This window comes from Sinohyriopsis cumingii, chromosome 2 (genome assembly GCF_028554795.1).
Source record: "Sinohyriopsis cumingii isolate HCF-2022 chromosome 2, ASM2855479v2, whole genome shotgun sequence".
Taxonomy (NCBI): domain Eukaryota; kingdom Metazoa; phylum Mollusca; class Bivalvia; order Unionida; family Unionidae; genus Sinohyriopsis; species Sinohyriopsis cumingii.
Window position 1 is genome coordinate 106,322,803 of NC_142962.1, and position 18,217 is coordinate 106,341,019.

Sequence of the window (18,217 nt, forward strand, 5' to 3'; positions counted from 1 at the left end):
GAAATAATCAAGATGTTTGATTTAAATGACATTTAAATACTGTAGTATCATTTATTTTCAACAGGCTCAATTTTCGTGGTTTCATTAAAAAAAGGCATTTTTTGGGGTACATAAATCTGTGGTTTTGCCTATCAAAGTTACATATTAGTAGGTATTTAATTTCATCGTTTAACATCTACCCAAAATAAAAAATAAAAAAGAATAAAACAGTGCCGATGCAAACAGTGGAAGCTTTAATGTTTAAACCAATACTACTACATGTATGAGCACAAAACAAAGGCATGGCAAGTTCAATACTTACACTGTTTTTGACCAAGTGAATAACATCAGTCGAAAATGATGCAGCCAAGAACACTAAAACAATAGTTCCTGCTCTATGAGCACAGATAAAACACCTGTCAAAATTATTCACTTTTGCCACATTTTTGTTGGAGTGCTCAACATCAAAGGAAGCCGATGCAGCCAACAACCCTAGGGCAATCGCTTATTAAAGAAGAATTAAAGTCACACTTCCACAAGTGGTATGCTAAACAGGTTATCGACGCCATTATGAAAAAAGATGTTACTGGTGACGATCTGTGCACAGTATTAGCAAACCTTGCAACCTCATGAATCAAGCCAACCTCATTAATCAAGTGCAACCTCATTAATCAAGCTAATTCACGCTCAATTGATAACTGCACCTCACGTGACAATGAGTGAAAGATCGGACCTAATTATCAGTGGTTTTGAGAAAGCTGGACTTGTTTAATTCAGCAATATGGGGATTATTTACCTGAGAAGCATTTGTGAGTACCATGAGACTTGACTGACACGATGATAATACAGTGGCTTTGTCCAAAAATCAGAGAAGTGTGAGCTTTAATACTCTGCTGTAATTAGTGTATATACATAGTGTTTCATTAATAATAGTGTTTCAAGAAATAGTTATAGTATTTTACAGGATTGTTGTTCTTTTAGATTAAAAATGCATGGATGAAACGAAATGTGCTTTCAGAAAGATTTAAATATTTCAACAACAGTTGTACTCGAATGAAGGATCAATCTGAAGAAGTATTAAATTTATTTTTCTTATACTGTTATTTTGTATTATTTTTTGTTTCATTTTCAGTATTATTATTGTTTGAATACCTTATGCTTTTTCTCTATTTTCTCTCTATCCTTACTTAGCTCACATATCAATTTAAGGCAGTGAGTGTAAAATTACAGCTATCAGATACCTTATCGAACACTGAAACAATATAAAATGATTAATAATTCTTTTTTTCGAAAGGTTAAAATAAAAAAATAAACACATGTAAAAGCTAATATTTAATTACCAGATTACAGTATATATTGACCTTGACTTATCAAATACTAGTAGCTGTGTTAATCTCTAGGAATGAGACACTAAGAAAATGGGGTGGGGGTGTAATCATCCTACGTGGCTCGTTTTTTGTTGGGGATTTAAATTCGTGCTTTGGGGCAACAACAACAAAAACCACGAAAATTGGTCCCCAACGAAAACTGATGATACTACAGTGGTCACTTTAGAATTAACAAGTGTCAACTTTTTAAATCAGTCAATGAAGCCGCTCATAATTTGGTCTTTTTCAATTCATGGCTAATTTAATAGCAAAAAAATTCCATAACTTGATTCAAAGATAAACAGGCCAGCTTTTCAAACAATTGGATTGCAAAGAAAAAGTGCACATTAGATAAATGTGTGTGTGTGTATGTGTTTGATTTTGATTTTTAACGTAGCTTTTAACAATTTTTCAGTCATATCGATATGATGTCTACAATGTGGCAGTTTATAGTGATGTCTAGCACTGGGGCATCATGCCGCAGACATGTAGCCGACCAGTCCTAACACTAACCTCTTAATGCTGAGCGCCGAGCAAGGCAGCTGTTAGTATGATTTTTCTAAGTATTAGGTATGACTCGGCCAGGGATCGAACCACAACCTCCTGCATCCGATGCGGATGCTCTAACCACTAGGCAACCGAAGCAGTGCATTAAATAAAAATAAAACTTGGGTGAATATGGGTTGAAGACAATCGAATATACCATGGTTTTAACTTGTCATGTTTACTATGGTGACATCATCAAATCTTGTGTGGCAGTTTCATTCAACTGAAATTGGTTGTCCCAAGGATGTCGATGATTACCACTGGCTAAATTTGTACACTTACTCTAATTTGGGATGAAATACCATGGTTCATAATGTGATCAAATGTTATGTTACCTAGTTTTAATGGAACCCAGTGATGTTTAGGATCAATATCATTCAAGATTCAGTATTATTGTCAAGATGGAACATAAACAATTTCTGCATGTGTTGGCCGAATTGGGGCTTTCAAGTTAATACCAAAACAGCTCAACACATAATGACTATTATTTGAACAATTCAGCACATGGATAATATTACAGTTAAACACATTATGGCTAATAGAAGAACAGTTGGATGTCAAAAGACCAACAAAACATCATAAGAAGTGTTTCAGTGGAAAAAAACCATGCTGATATGACAGCAACAATGTTTTCAACATTAAATTGGCACAATAAGCTATTCAGGACCAACAAGACATAAGATATTTCTCTGGTGAAAACCATCAGGTCAATATAAAGGAGTAGTGATAACAATATTTCAAGATAAACAGTGTGGCAAAAATGTAAACATTAGATTTGCCACATTTCCATTTACAACCAACTAGACATCACAAGTCTTTCTGTGAAAACTCATCCTGATATGACGATCCATTCTGTGATAACACGATGTTCAAGATGGCCACTGTGGTGGCCATATTGGATGTCCATGCAACATGAATTTTATTTAGAACTAATTAGACCAGGGACTCAAACTCAAACCACCTGAGGGCTGCAAGAGGGCATTTTTGATGGACCAAGGTCCACACCACCTTTGTTATCTCTCATGACACCTTATGATGCCAATCATTTTGCAGGCCACAGGATATGGCTTGGCAGGCCGCATGCAGCCCATGGGCCACGTTTTGGAGACCCTGTATTAGACCATGGGTTTGTATGAATGGACAACAGACCATCATATAATCTCTTCCAGTCTATGACCAGTAGAGCCTACAAAAAGCAACAGCCCCTTAAAGGTGCAAATGGTAATTAGATACTACAAGATAAATTAAGGTGATTAACAATACATATGTTGGTTAAAAATACTCAAAAGGAAATAGGGATACGCACAAGCAACATTTTAAAAAAGATGTTAACTTCTTTCAAGAAGTTTAAACTAAAAGACACATCTATCATATCAAAATTTGCTGAACATTCTAACATAGATGGATGAGATCACAACACTTGGGGGGATAGCAAAAAATAATGTTTGTGAAGACGGCCATATTGGAAGTCTTAACATCACCAATTTCTTTTTAGACCAGCTAGACATAACAAAAAAATCTTGTGGTGAAACCCCCACATGATTTTCCATTTATGAGAAGCACTGATACCAAGCTTTTCAAAAAGGTTACTTAAGTAGCTGTACTGGATGTCCGAAGTCAGTCTGTTGTTGTTGTTATAGGGTTTAACACCATTTTCCAGCACAAGATAGGCTATACATGGCAGCCCATATTAATGGTGGAGGAAGAACCGGGGAAAACCCCAGAAAGAACCACCGACCCACAAGAAGCTACCAGCAAGCTTTCTCACATATCCACAATGGCCGAGCCTGAGACTAGAACCCACACAGACAGAGGTGAGATGGCAGTGATCCGTGACCGAGAGCGCTTTAGACCACTCGGCCACTCTGGGCCCCTCCAATGTCAGTTCATTTAGGACTAACGTAACATATTAAGACTAAATTTCAGTTGATTACATCACCTTAAAATAAACTTGTGCAGACCACCATAATATCACTAACGAGATAATAATCTTGAAAGTTTCAGCTTCTGAGGACATTATTATTTCTATCAATGAATTGTCCTCTCATAACATAGTCATACAAAAATCTTCTCAGTACAAGCATGTTTTTTGATAATTCATACAAGTAACTGCATAATATGAAATCCACAAACCAATTCACACATAAAAGTAAAACAAAGTTGGCAGTTGGATCTAAATATCAGATAAGGGTGATTTGATTTATGGGCATTCCTGACTGAAGGTAACACATGCAAAACCAACTACTGACTATAACCATGGGATAAGTGCATTTTGTTTCATTTACACAAGATAAACTATCTACACTCATCTTCATGGGTGCAGATAAAAGGATTATTTTTGGCTGCTTACGGGTAAACCTGACAAGGTACTATTTTTGTATTTTTCAAAAACAGATGTTGAAAACAAATGAATAAACTCTATTCATTTGTGTTTTTCTTCTCATATTGGTTTTTTCTCCTAAATTTTCAAGATGAAATGTAGCTATGAATTAAAACTTAGTTTTGCTAGAAATGTAATTACTAACTAAAACCTAGTTTTACAAGAAAAGTAATTACAAATTAAAACTTACTTTCAAATTAACCATATGGGCCCCTTGAGCAAAGTTTATTGTTGCATACATGCTTTTTTGTTGCTGTGTCATGAAAGCATAGAAAAAGAAACAATAGGCCAAAGTGTACCCGAGATTGTTTACTTGACTAACATCTACTTGAAAACCAAATCCATTGTGTAGTTGACAAACAAATATGGAAAATCATCATCTAAAGATGGACAATGCTGGGAATTGGCCATTTTGGGTTTTCTCAGTAGCCCATTTTTTAAACATGCATTTGTACAACTCTGATCGAACTATGTCAGAATGCTTTATTTCAGAACCCAAAGTGCCAATCAAATTTAGCAACCACTGATGTCAAGCTGATAAACCTAGATTTATAAACAGTTGACTACCTGAAAAAAGACCAATGTCATGACAAATGCAATGATACTTTGGCTATTGTGACTATGTTGTGACATGTACTCTCCGTGTGCACCAATCATGCACTCTGTAAGCATCTCTGTCTGGTGGAGGAAGAATCTGGAAATAACATTAGCAACAACCACAGACCCATAGTCACCTGCTGACAAGCTTTCACAAATACCCCACCACCACCACCACTGGCTAAGCTTAAGACTCAAACCCACATGGATTGAGGTGAGATGGCAGTGATCAATAAAGGAAAGTACTCGAACACCTTTGGCCATTGAAACTTTTTGTCAAATTTGCTTAAATTCTGTTTTGTGCTTTTTGGAAAGTTTTTTAAGGTTTATCTACTTTTAGTAACAATGGCTATATTTTAGAAGCAGATTGACACCATTTACATAATACTGATACCTTGATGCTGTCAAATTTAATCCAAAATTCCATTCACCACTTTATGAAAAGTGCACATTTAAGGACTGTTTCATTTTAACTAACAGAATAATAACTGATTGGTAGATAAACATCCTTTGTACAAATCAGACAGGCCTTTATGCCTAGAATTTGGTCTAATTCTGTCAAGCAGTATGTAAGAATAGAAGTTATTTAAACAGATCTTCTGAAGTTTTTTCTAATGGTCACTATATTACAATATATACTCACTTATAAGTCAAGTCAAACTGTAAACAACAAAAATCCTGATCTGCCATAGCATAATGCGCCTTCAGATCAGGGTCTATCATGTTTGTTTTACTAATTACTCCTAACAAAATGCAAAGACCCTGATCTGTCGGTGCATTATGCGATGGCACATCTGGATCTGTGCAGTTTGCAAGTTGACTCATCATATAAGCGAGTACATATGGTATATGGCAGATTGTTATCATTTATATATAAATAAAATAAAGGCCTAAAGCCCCAATGCTTTCTACAAAGCTTGCTTGGAACTGTTCCAGTGGATTAGATTTGTGGTCAATTTGAACAGGGCAATTATTAATGGATGACCCACATGGAAATGGAAGAAGTGTTATAACATACATGGTTCCCACACTTTTTTAAAGATAAATTTCCAGGTCATTTCCAGAATTAAATTAGTTTTTTCAAGGTTCACATATGACCATTAGTGAATGGAATTAAAGAACTTTTTAGCCTATAAAACATGCAGTTTTAAAAATTTAAATGAAAGATATTTCTAGTTTGAGACTGCCAAAACATTTAAGTCAGGAAAGATAAGCATGTCCTAAACCACAAAAAGTATCACATGAAACAAATTTGATGACTGTAAAGTCATTTCAATGTACAGAATAAAAGTTCTAACTTTACTTGGTTGACCTGCATTACGTTCATACGAGGAAACAACATAATGAAGATAAATTACTTTTGTTTCCTTTTAAACATTTAATTGTAAACAGATCAGAATAATCAGCTGTAAATCAAGATAAGTCTATATGCATGTCATACAAAATAATCCTATCACAGTATGAAAAAAGCCAATAAATGTAAAGTATTCGAATTTTATCTTTTAAAGAAAAAAGTTTAAACCCTGAATTAATCTGTGCCAATAAAATCCAAAACAAGATTTTTCAAACCTAAACTCCTTAAGACAATTTGGTAAAATCTATGATTTAAAAAATCATGTACAAAAAGGGTCGATTCAATTTTGACAAAAAGACCTTAAAAATTATATACTACTGTATAAAAAAAGACTGAATTTTCTGTAAAATCAATATGTAGCCTGATACTCACAAGAGCTTTTCTTGCTTCATGATATTCAATAATAGTTTATGTACCAAAGTTCAGTTCAGAGATTCAACGTTCTAGTCTAAAAAACTGACTTGAAACAAATGTCAGTCTGTTTTCTAATCTGTGTTTCCTCCAAAAATTCCCACCACATTTTTCCCATTCGGATATTTAGGTTGGGATGTGAGGTCCGAGAAATTGCCTATCAAAAAATTGGAATCAATAGGAAGAATGATTAATTTCTCAGAAATGGCAAGCATTTGTTATGTCTTTAATCCACTGATAGACTAGACAAAACTACAGCATAAATGAAACCTGACCCAGTATTCACCATTTGCATTACTAGTCACATGACAACTACATCGGAAATCCAATAGTCATGTGATATTATAACAGACAATGTTGTACAAGAATTCAAATATACTAAATTAAAGTCGAATACCTTTTGTAAAAACCAGAAAGAAGATATAATTCTCAAAATATTTATTTCAAGAACATCGACCAGAAACATGTCGCTGTAGCAGCAAGATGGACAGTCACATTCATCATGCAGACTGTCAGTCATGTGATACAACCCAGTGTAGCTGTTTTCAGAATAAATATATAATGAATTTTGTGTTTTTTTCATTTTTGTTCTTTATAATTGCAAATAGTATATGACTTTCATTTAATATTTTTATTTTTTTATAACATTTTAAACGGGTTAGTACTGATATCACTTGACTACTGGATCTATGATGTCTTGAACATGTGTTGCAAACATTTTTTACTCGTGCGACTAGCAATGCAAATTACGAGTACCAGGTCAAATTTCATCGACGCCATTGTCTTTCACAGATTAATTTCAAGTAGATATGACATGATGTAACAGCATTTAAGTTTGCTAGGACATCTAGTAAGTGGCACTGATATGCCGACACCATGTTGGTGTTAAGTAATGATAGACTGATTTTCAACTTTAAATGTAAAAATGGATGCTGATATCGAGCTTGTCTGTGCAACAATCAGTCTACAAGCCAAATCTAATCCATTAAAACGTTGAAATTGGCTCAACAAATATATTTATGGCAAGCTCCTAAATGATCCATTCTGAATATTCTGGTCAGAACTTGATAAATTTAACTCATGATCAGTTCAGTTATGACTAAATAACGTAATTGTTTATGTCAAGTGTTAGCTGAAAATTCCTGGGTTTTTCCTGACTTTTATCAAAATTTGCAAAATCACAGAGTTTTTCATGACTGAGAAATATTTATCATTTCTCCCGACTTCCCAGTAGTGTGGGAACCCTGAACATAAGGCTTTACAGTTAGGTAAACTTAAAACGGAATGGAGATCTCGCTAAGGTGGACTGCAATCAGTTACAAAGAAAACTACAACAGCTGCTGTAAAACTCATTTTTGAAGGTGGACCACTGATACATCATAATGGCCCACTGGTTTTCTGACTTGAGATCTTTGTGGATGCTATGAAAACCAAAAATGGACACTCATAAACTACAACTATCACTTGGGTTGAACCTATCTCCCCCACCCAATACATTTGTGTTCGAAAAGATGCTAAAACAGTTGAGTGTCATCTAAATACTATAAATACTTGCTTTCAAGTCCAACAACAAACTGCACTGACCCAGACATGCCATGGTATAACGCACAGACATTCCAGATCAATGCAGTTTTGTTAGGAGTAATCAACAGATCACAGACCCAGATCTGCAGATGCCTGATACAGTTAGACTTTACTTATAAGCAAGTATAAATGCTACTCTATAAATTGTACTTGTTCCAGTCACTGTATTTCAATTCCATGCAAGATAATTTGATACAATTGCCAATGAACCTAGAGACTATTAGACAGGTGCTGTTTGAAAGAAAAAAAAAGATTACAAATTTCCCAATACTATATAGCGGATCAATAAAGAACAAGTCCTTTAACAGTAAGTTGATTTGCAGTGAATAGGATATTGCACCATAAAAAGAACAGTTTCAACTCGGCAAAGTTCTGCTCTACTTACTCTTTTCAGCCATGGCAATCTGATCACAATTTCATCTTGTGGATCAAAGAATTTCAATATTGCGGTATGAATGTAAACGGTCTCATTCATGATTGATCAATTAGAAGAAATTTTGACAAGACAATCCTGATAACCCTATGCTCTGTTCATTAACAGTCGAAGTCGATTACCCTCTATGTATAACATACAACCAGAAAAGGGGAACACAAAATTTCAAAGAAACAAATAATTACTTGTTTTAGAACTAACGGAAAAAATAACCACACCAAAAAGGTGCACACAGGTCAAGATTTTGGAGAGATGAGACTAAAAAGTACGGGAAACATGCAATCCCACATTCAAGGTGCAACTTTGTGACACAGATTAAGTTCCAAAGCAGTGACATAAATTTTGTGCTGAAAAAAAATGGATTGCTCAGTTTCATTCTACTAGAGTTCAACAATATAATTAAAAGGTTTGTAAAACTGAATTAAAAGGGATATACTATGGAGTTAAATGGGTTGTACAATGGAATTATCCATTTCAGATTTGGTTTCAATTTAACTTCGAGTCATTATCCATTAAAACAAGCCATAACTTCCCTCTTAATCTGAAATGTTTTATTTGAAACTAAAGAAAATTTGATTTATTGTTAAATTATGCATTTCTGCTTGTTTCTTGTCAATAATCCAATCACACCCTTTATATAAACTTGAAACTACATCACACAAGTGGAAGTGAGTAAATTCATGGTAAATATCTTCTGGTAACAGAAAAAGCCCCTTAATTTGTAATGCCAATGCCAATTCTGCTGATCACAAGCACAAAATAAACAAAAGCAGAGGCCGATTCTCTACCCATCTTTAATTCTGACTCTGACTCCCTAAACTGCCAGCAAATTGGTCCCACGACTGCAAGACAAAATGTACTTACTGAGATTTTCATTGCTGGCTTTGTGCTGCTCCACCTGTCCACGAAGGGCTCGTAACTTTTTCAGCTTCATTTCCTGGGCATCCACTTTTTCCCGTAGCTTTTTGATCCGTTCATTCTCAGAGGCAAGCTGCTGTTGTTTCTGTTCCTGCTGTTTGAGGTACTTCAATCTTTGCTCCTTGGCAACAAGGATCTGCTGCTGTGTCTCGATTTGCTGCTGCTGCCGGGCTGCCATGTCTTGCAGCTCACTGAGCGTCAGATCAACCCCGCCTGGTAACTGCAGTGAAAAATTATCAATGGTCAAAAGTCCCTCATTGTAACACTGTATAGGGAATCCAGAAATGAAAAACAAACAAATTAAGTAATATCTTGTCCTTGCTCATTCACTGATGAGATCAAATGACACCCTAGCAGCAGAGCTGTTGAATTATTAGGCTAGCATATCGCTACAATGTCTGCAGTGTGGCAGTTTATAGTGATGTCTAGCACTGGGGAATCATGCCGCAGACATGTAACATGATGTTCCACCCAGTCACATTATCCTGACACCAGGCTTACCAGTCCTAACACTAACCTCTTAAAAAAGAGTGCCTAGCAAGGCTGCTGTTGTTGTTATAGGGTTTAATGCCATTTTTCAGCACAAGATAGGCTATACATGGCGGCCAGTATTAATGGTGGAGGAAGAACCCCGGAAAGAACCACCTACCCACGAGAAGTTACCAGCAAGCTTTCTCACATATCCACATTGGCCAAGCCCGAGATTCGAACCTACACAGACAGGTCAGATGGCAGTGATCCGTGACGGAGAGCGCTTTAGACCACTCAACCATTCAGCGCCCCCCGCCTAGTGAGGTAGCTGCTAGTCTCATTTTTATAAATCTTTGATATGACTTGGCCGGGGTTTGAACCTGTAACCTCCTGCATCTGAAGTGGATGCTCTAACCACTTAGGCCACCAGAGCAGTGATGTAAAGGAAATGTGAGGATTATGAACTACCAGTCACGAGTATCCCAAAACAAATCCCCAATCACCATTTCTTTCTCAATGATAACTGTCCAAGATTTTCAGAATAAAAATCTGACAAGATTTCCAATTATAGGACATTAGGGATTCATTTTTATTTACCCATAATACATAGTAGTACTGCTTTTTTTTTATTTATCTGACCTTCCGCTGTCTTTATACCTATACAAACACCTATAGGCTTCCTTTATTATATACTGTATGTCAATACACAAGCAACTCCATATACACTGCATGGCCTTCCAACAAGTCATATGTATTCATATCAGCAGGCCCCAGACAATAATATAGATCTTACCATATATCTCAGCTTAAATGGCACATCTAGCCAAAATCATGTGACCTGATCAGTCATAACATAATGTGCAGGTAGATCTGGGTCTATGCTGCTTGTTCTATAGATTACTCCTAAGAAAATACATTTACCCTCATTAGATGCTTGAGCTGGCACAATTAGTGATGGCAGATCTGGGTCTGTGCATTTTGCTGTTGGACCCGACTTACAGTAAACTCGGCTCTTCACAGGAGAAATTCTTTGGCCAAAAGACAAGTACAATAAAATTTAATACAATTTCAGTCCAACTGCAAACTCTTTTCAATTTACATTTTTAAACATGTATGTTCTGCCATCTTGTCAAACCCAACTGAGTACATGTGGGGTTTTTTTTCTCTGTTTGAAAGCATTTATTAGAGAATAATATGCAAGACTCAATGCCATTCAGGTTGTAAAACATTTCCACAATTACTTGGAACCAAGTTAAACTGTAATAGTCTTAACAAACAAAGCTGGATTACAACTCCACAAAGAAAATTCTATATTTTTCTAAAGCAAAGCCAGCACACTGAGAGCTGGCTTTAAAATCAATATGTGAAGAGATCCTTCCACATCAAAAGTTGTTATGATCCTTTGATTGGTGCAACAGAATTCACACTCAATTCATACATTCTCACACACAAATAGCCAATTTGGGTGACTATATAAACAGCATCAATAGAGAATCAGGTCCAAGGGTTATCAACCATGATCATTTGTCTCTTAGCTATGGCAAAAATATGTAACTGTTTATTTTTTCCAATGTTACAACTAAATGATTTGGACAAATCTGTATGAAGATTGATTCAGATTTTTATCTTCATTTTCATGCAGAAAATAACAGCATTAAATTTGTACCACTGTTATGCTTTGGCCTGTACAATGTGAAAAAGAAATAAGCATACAAGAGTTGTCCAATAAATAAAAGGGCTGTCCCATGCATGTAAGGTCTGTCCCCAGCATATAAGGTCTGTTCCAAATATATAAGAGCCATCCCAAGAATAAAAGAGTTGACCCAAGCATGTAAGAACTGTCCCAAGCATGTAAGGACTGTCCCAAGCATATAAGGACTGTCCCAAGCATATAAGGACTGTCCCTAGTGTGTAAGGGATGTCCCAAGCATATAGTGGCTGTTCTAAACATATAGTGGCTGTCCCAAGCATGTAAGGGACATTCTAAACATGTAAAGGCCGTCACAAGCATGTAAGGACTGTCCAAAACATGTAAGGTCTGTTCCAAGCATATAAGGGCTGTGTCTAGTATGTAAGGACTGTCCCAAGTATATAAGTGCCATCCCAAGCATGTAAGGGCCATCCCTAGTGTGTAAGGGCTGTTCCAAGCATAAAATGGCCATCCCATGCATAAAAGGACTGTCACAAGCATGAAAGTTTTATAATGCTTATCATGTATTAACTTGATGTCAAATATGATGTTGTGTTTTGTTTCTGTTAACGGTTTCTGGCAATTGAAAAATAATTTAAAAAAGTATTTATACTGAAGAATATGCCTTTAACAAATATGAACAATATTGTGTTAAAGTATTGTCCATTAATTATTTTTATTTTCGTCCACAAGGACCTTTATGGTTGGGATGGAAAATAAATAAAAATATAACTACTGCAATTAAACTAAAATAAGTACATTATCTATTATTCATCCACTTTGTCATGAAAAATAAATTCTCTTTAGAACATCCGGTAAAACTCTATACAACCCCAATGGGCTTGAATTTGATACTGAAATTTAAAGTCACCAGGACATAAATACAAACACGAAATCTTGCTGGTGCCAGATAAATCTAAATTTGATTAAACTGTAGCTGAAGGGAAGAAAATTTGTACTTGCTGAACTTTCATGGAAGCTATGTTACCCCTACTATGATTTTATTACCAAAATGGACTGCAGTAACTGTGAGTACTCAATGGCATTAACCTCCTTCCTGACAGAAAATGTAAATGACTACACCAAAAGCCACTTAATAAAATTTATTTATTAAATTCTGTACTGTATATGAAAAAATGTGTTTATGTAAATATCTTAAACTACTGTATGTACTCAATTTTAAGTAGAGTCAAACTTCAAACAACAAAGATCCTGATCTGCCATAGCATAATGTGCCAGCAGACCAGGAAACATGTTGTTTATTCTCATGATTGCTACTTACAAAACTGCACTAACCCAGATCTGCTAGCACATTAAGCAACAGCAGATCTGAGTCTGTGTTGTTTGCAGTTGGACTCGACTTATAAGTGAGTATATATGATACATTTATTTCACAGTGAAGAAAAAATACATGTAATATCTCTTATTAAAATACACGTAATATATCTTACTGAAAGACATGTAATATCTCTTATTAAAAGACATGTAATGTCTCTTATTAAAATACATGTAATATCTCTTATTAAAAGACATGTAATGTCTCTTATTAAAATACATGTAATATCTCTTATTAAAAGACATGTAATATCTCTTATTAAAAGACATGTAATGTCTCTTATTAAAATACATGTAATATCTCTTATTAAAAGACATGTAATATCTCTTATTAAAAGACATGTAATATCTCTTATTAAAATACACGTAATATATCTTATTAAAAGATATGTAATATCTCTTATTAAAAGACATGTAATATCCAAAGCCACTGTGTTGATCATGTAAACTTCAGTCTAATTTTAAAACAAGGAATTTTAATTACAATAAATTTAGCACACTTGTCACAGGCAACAGTGATATTTATCTGAGAACGAAGCTCATTTTTTGCAGGTTTTGCATCGACCAAGAATTGAAGCCATTTCTGATCTAAACCAAATTGCAGTTTTAACACCCCTCTTTCCAAAATTACAAGTAATAAAACCAAGGCAGTAGTAAAAATTATGGCTGCTAAATGTGCTCATGATATTGAATAATGAAAACTACGATGTGTAATCAAAATGTCGCCTTTCTCTTATGCTGAAGGTTATTTATATGCAAACCATAGGCAATGTCCATAATGAACCTAACTCAACTTCTGATCGATGGACTGCTATACATCTTTCATCTCCTATTACACTAAATTCAGATGTATTTGTTGAATACAAATAACAATTATGGTGACACAGTCTGTCAGCAGTTATGATATTGCTTTGTACTGCTACTTATATATCTATCTACACATGGCAAACAAACAAAAAATTGATAACCCAACAGAAAATGTTATGCAGGCATCTGTTATAAGACGCTTTCATAGGACTTATAGTCACCAAGAAACTCAGGACATAGTGTTTCTTTAAAATAACAGGAAACCTGAAATAGTGTTTCTTTAAAAACAGAATGTTACTCATCAAAGGTTCTGCTGACATGGTGTTCAAAGGAAAAAATGTAGTTTGAAGGACTTTTTTGTCGGCAAGATCAGTAAATCAACCAGTTATGTAACGAGTGGCATAAACAATTCTCGTCAACTCCAGCTTTTTCTTGGAAACGCAACTTAACTAAAAAATGTAGACATCATAATTTAGTGAAAGCCCATACTGAAATGACCTTCCATTCAAAAGGAGAAGCGATCACAAACTTTTTTCAAGATGGCCAAAATACAAACTTGATACATGGTGCTTATGAAATGGTGGCTACTATAGTCTTATGATGGTTACAAACTGACAGTCCAGGCATCTGTCATACATATATTTTCATTGCATATTCATCACATAATCTCAGCAGGCATACAGTGTTATGATTGATGAAGTGTTGTGATTTACAACAAATTAACAAGCACTCAACCATACTCCATATGGCACATTTGACATCACATCAGCCTTTCATCTTTAACATTAATGTAGTTTTGTGTAAATCGTTGGAAATTAATACTCAGACTGCCACATGATCAAACTGAGACAACCTGCATGCACACATCCTATACCACCTACATTTTCACATTTGGAAGCAATTAAAATGCCTAAACCACGTGTAATTGTGTACACTTGTCAATCATCTCATCAGAGCATCTTTGGCATATACATGACTTCCCTCTCGGAACAGGTAAATGACAGTTTCATCTGTTTGTGTACATTCAGCAGCCTACACCCACATTCCAACATTGCAAGGTTGTCAATTTCGGCATTCACTGCCCACCAAGAGCTATCAATCATACTTGATCTTGACATTCTCTCAGCCTAGAATCCTGTGTTTCACAATCACTGTTATACACAGCTTGGCAGGGCTTGAAAATACCGTGGATAACAGGTAATAAAAGGGGGCATTTTCAATGGATTAATATTTTTTAAATTGTCATTTCCTTCTTCTCTTTTTTGTTCATGAAGAAAGATTTTGCCACAACTGCCACTGGTTATGACAGACTGTAAATATTATGTGCATTCAATGTTAGGAAATTTAAAAAATCAATATGCAGGCCTCGAACACTAAATAAATCTATCACGCTTCCACATACATTCTGATGTACGCTTACGAAGAAAATTCACTGTATAATATCGTTTCAAGAATGGTAAATGCATCATAAAAGACAATCAATGAGCAAGATGCTGACCACAACTACGTTAATAGGTGATCAAGATCTGATTTATAACTAAAAAGTTTACTATTACCGTGCACGCCATTCCACAGAATCCCTGGAAGTTGTCTTTCAAGGAGTTTTCAAAGATGCCCTAAAGTTTTCAAGAAGTCTTCAAGGACACCCAAAAGTTTTCAATGAGTATTTTTTTATGGAAATTTAAATTTCTCCATATATTTTTTCTTCTTTTTTATCACCAAATAAATTGGTACAAAACAGAAGAAACAACATTTATCTAATAATAACTGGCAAGCACACCACTACGGTAATGAGATGCGAATCCATCTCACCATGTCATGTTCTTTGATGTGATCCCACCCAATTTTGTTCCCATGTTATTCATTATTTTTGGAAAACAAGTAAATTACAGAATTTGTTTTTTTCAGTTGTCATTTCCTGTTTCAAAGCAACCCATCCAATTAAATGACTTTTCAAGGTTATATGAACGATGTACACATTCAAGATTTGAGACGGCACAAAATGGATTAGTTCTTAAAATGCATTAAAAATTGCAATGATAGTTCATTTTTGTACTGCAGCAAAAAATTAATTATTTCATAATATAATCAATGTTGTTATAAAAGTTTTAAAATTAAACATTTGATTTTCACAATGTATTTTTTTAATTTTTCTGTTATCTTTTTATGCCAAGTTGCCCTGTCCAATAATATGCAAGGTGTCCTGCAGTGGTGTTTACCCATGCTATTTGTTCTCTGCACCCTCGATTCTTCTGTTCAAAATGAAACGCTGATTTTAGATATGAATATCTTTAAGCAGATCTCATCTTTTCAATGTCATTTATTTCTAAATGGCGAGAGGACCATGCTGGAACCTTGCTTGTGCTTGAGACACATCTAAAAATTATCAGGGCACAACAGTGCTAGCACAGCTTTGAAAGATCACATTGATATGAACGATACAATTAAAAACCTGACAGCAAGCCAATTGTTTTCAGCTCCATTTTGCCAATGGGTTTAGTGGCAATAATATTAATACTTTTCCTATTCAGCTCAAGTGGGAATAGTACCATTGTAAGAAGATGAAATGGAGAGGGGAAGATGTGTTCTGCAGCTAATAAAACCTACCTAATGCTTCTCTCATAGCAAACATGTACTGTTTACATTAAATTTATTTTTTCTGAGAGGATTCTATCTCTGACACAAAGTTTACTAATAACGGTTCAGGGGCAATGCTGGGAATATTGTGAAGATCTATTATATATCTCAAATCCGTATCTAAATCTAAGTCTAAGTGGGTATCTGTAACAGTCCAAAAATTGCTGGAATACTTCATTAGGCTGGCATGTACAAAAATCTTGCTGAAAGTCTATAAACCACCCACCCATTTACTGATGATCTTGTGTGTAGTTTCAAAGCAGATGAAATTAATATAGTACTTTTTGATCATCGTAAAGTCTTTCTTGACAACAAAATGAACAAGAGTCTCCAGAAGGTACTTATACTCTACTGGCAAAGAACCGTTAGAACCCAAGATCAAACTGTTTCTTCTTTACAACTGCTGAGTGTTGGCACCACCTCTAATATTTTGTGCAACAACAAGATTTTTGAATTGTCCAATGATGTGGACATACTGGATGTAAAATTTATACCATTTTCACACCACTAGAAATCCATGCTGAGATCCTAAAGACATGTACCATGCTGACCATAATGAATGTCAGATCAGCAACATTTTCATTCAGTACCAATTAGACACAATAATTCTGGTGGAAAAACTAGAGAGCAACATGACTTTCTATTTAGAAGCAGTAGCAATAACAAAGTTTGCAAGATGGCCACTAAGGCAGCCATAATGGATATCAGATTGGCACCATTTTCATTTAGGAAACAATAGACACAACAAGTTGTTTAGTGAAAACCTTGTGTTGAATTGACCTTCCTTTAAGGAGGAATAGCAATCTAAGATTTTTATGACGGCTACTGTTGTGGCCATATTCATATCAAACTGGCATAATTTTCTCATAAAACCAACCAGGTGTCATAATAAGGTCTTTTGGCAAAAAAAACCCTATCAATATGACTTTCTATTCAGGAGTAACAATACCAAGGTTTTCAAGATGGCCACTATGGTTACAATACTGAACATCAAATCTGCTCCATTTTCATTAACATCTAGGACCAACTAGACATCATTAGTCTTTTAATGAAAACCACATGTTGATATGACCATCCATTAAGGAGGAGTTGCAATAAGAATTTTAATATGACTACAGCTGTGGCCATACTGACTGACTGAATGGCACCATTTTTCTTTTATGACCATGGGGTGAATAGTGTATATAAGGTTTCATGGAAATTCTCCAAGTAGTTTGGGAGGAACAGGGACAACAACGTTGTGCTAAAGGACTACTGATGACCACAGACCATCCAATAAACTCTTCTGACCTGTGACCATTAGAACTAAACTAAGTGACAATATATGAATAGCTATGTATGTTTTGAAGTTTTAAAAAGGCCATTGTGTTTTCTGCTTGTCAAGTTAACTATGGTAATGGGAAAATATAATTTTATTGACAAGTTGAAAAAATTAAATTTTACTAGTGAAAGTGAAATCATATCAATGACCCATATTGGAATGATCACCTTATTTCAAGACAGCTGACCACCAGAAGAGAAAAAATACCTTTGCACACTGCTATCTGACCCCACTCTTTTGTGGTTCTGGTACTCCAACTGACCTCATTTAATGGCCTCAACATTACAACCTTTACTGTGTACAAACAAAACTAAAATCATTATCAACCATAAGCATATATTTATTATATATCCAAACCATTCTTTTTAGAATGGAATGGTGACATGA

General features: G+C 35.0%; 2 protein-coding genes across 7 annotated transcripts in view; one reads left to right on the forward strand and one right to left on the reverse strand.

Moving 5' to 3' along the window:
- LOC149805565 (uncharacterized) overlaps positions 1-18,217 on the forward strand; it is a 460,129-nt gene that overhangs the window by 158,418 nt on the left and 283,494 nt on the right. The gene's annotated exons all lie outside the window — the stretch shown is intronic.
- LOC149805567 (apoptosis-stimulating of p53 protein 2-like) overlaps positions 1-18,217 on the reverse strand; it is a 238,937-nt gene that overhangs the window by 21,177 nt on the left and 199,543 nt on the right. For all 6 annotated transcript variants that reach the window (XM_089950169.1, XM_089950170.1, XM_089950168.1 and 3 more), the window contains one exon: positions 9,516-9,789. In XM_089950169.1, coding sequence (XP_089806295.1) covers positions 9,516-9,789 — 274 coding nt within the window. The remainder of the gene's footprint in view (positions 1-9,515; positions 9,790-18,217) is intronic.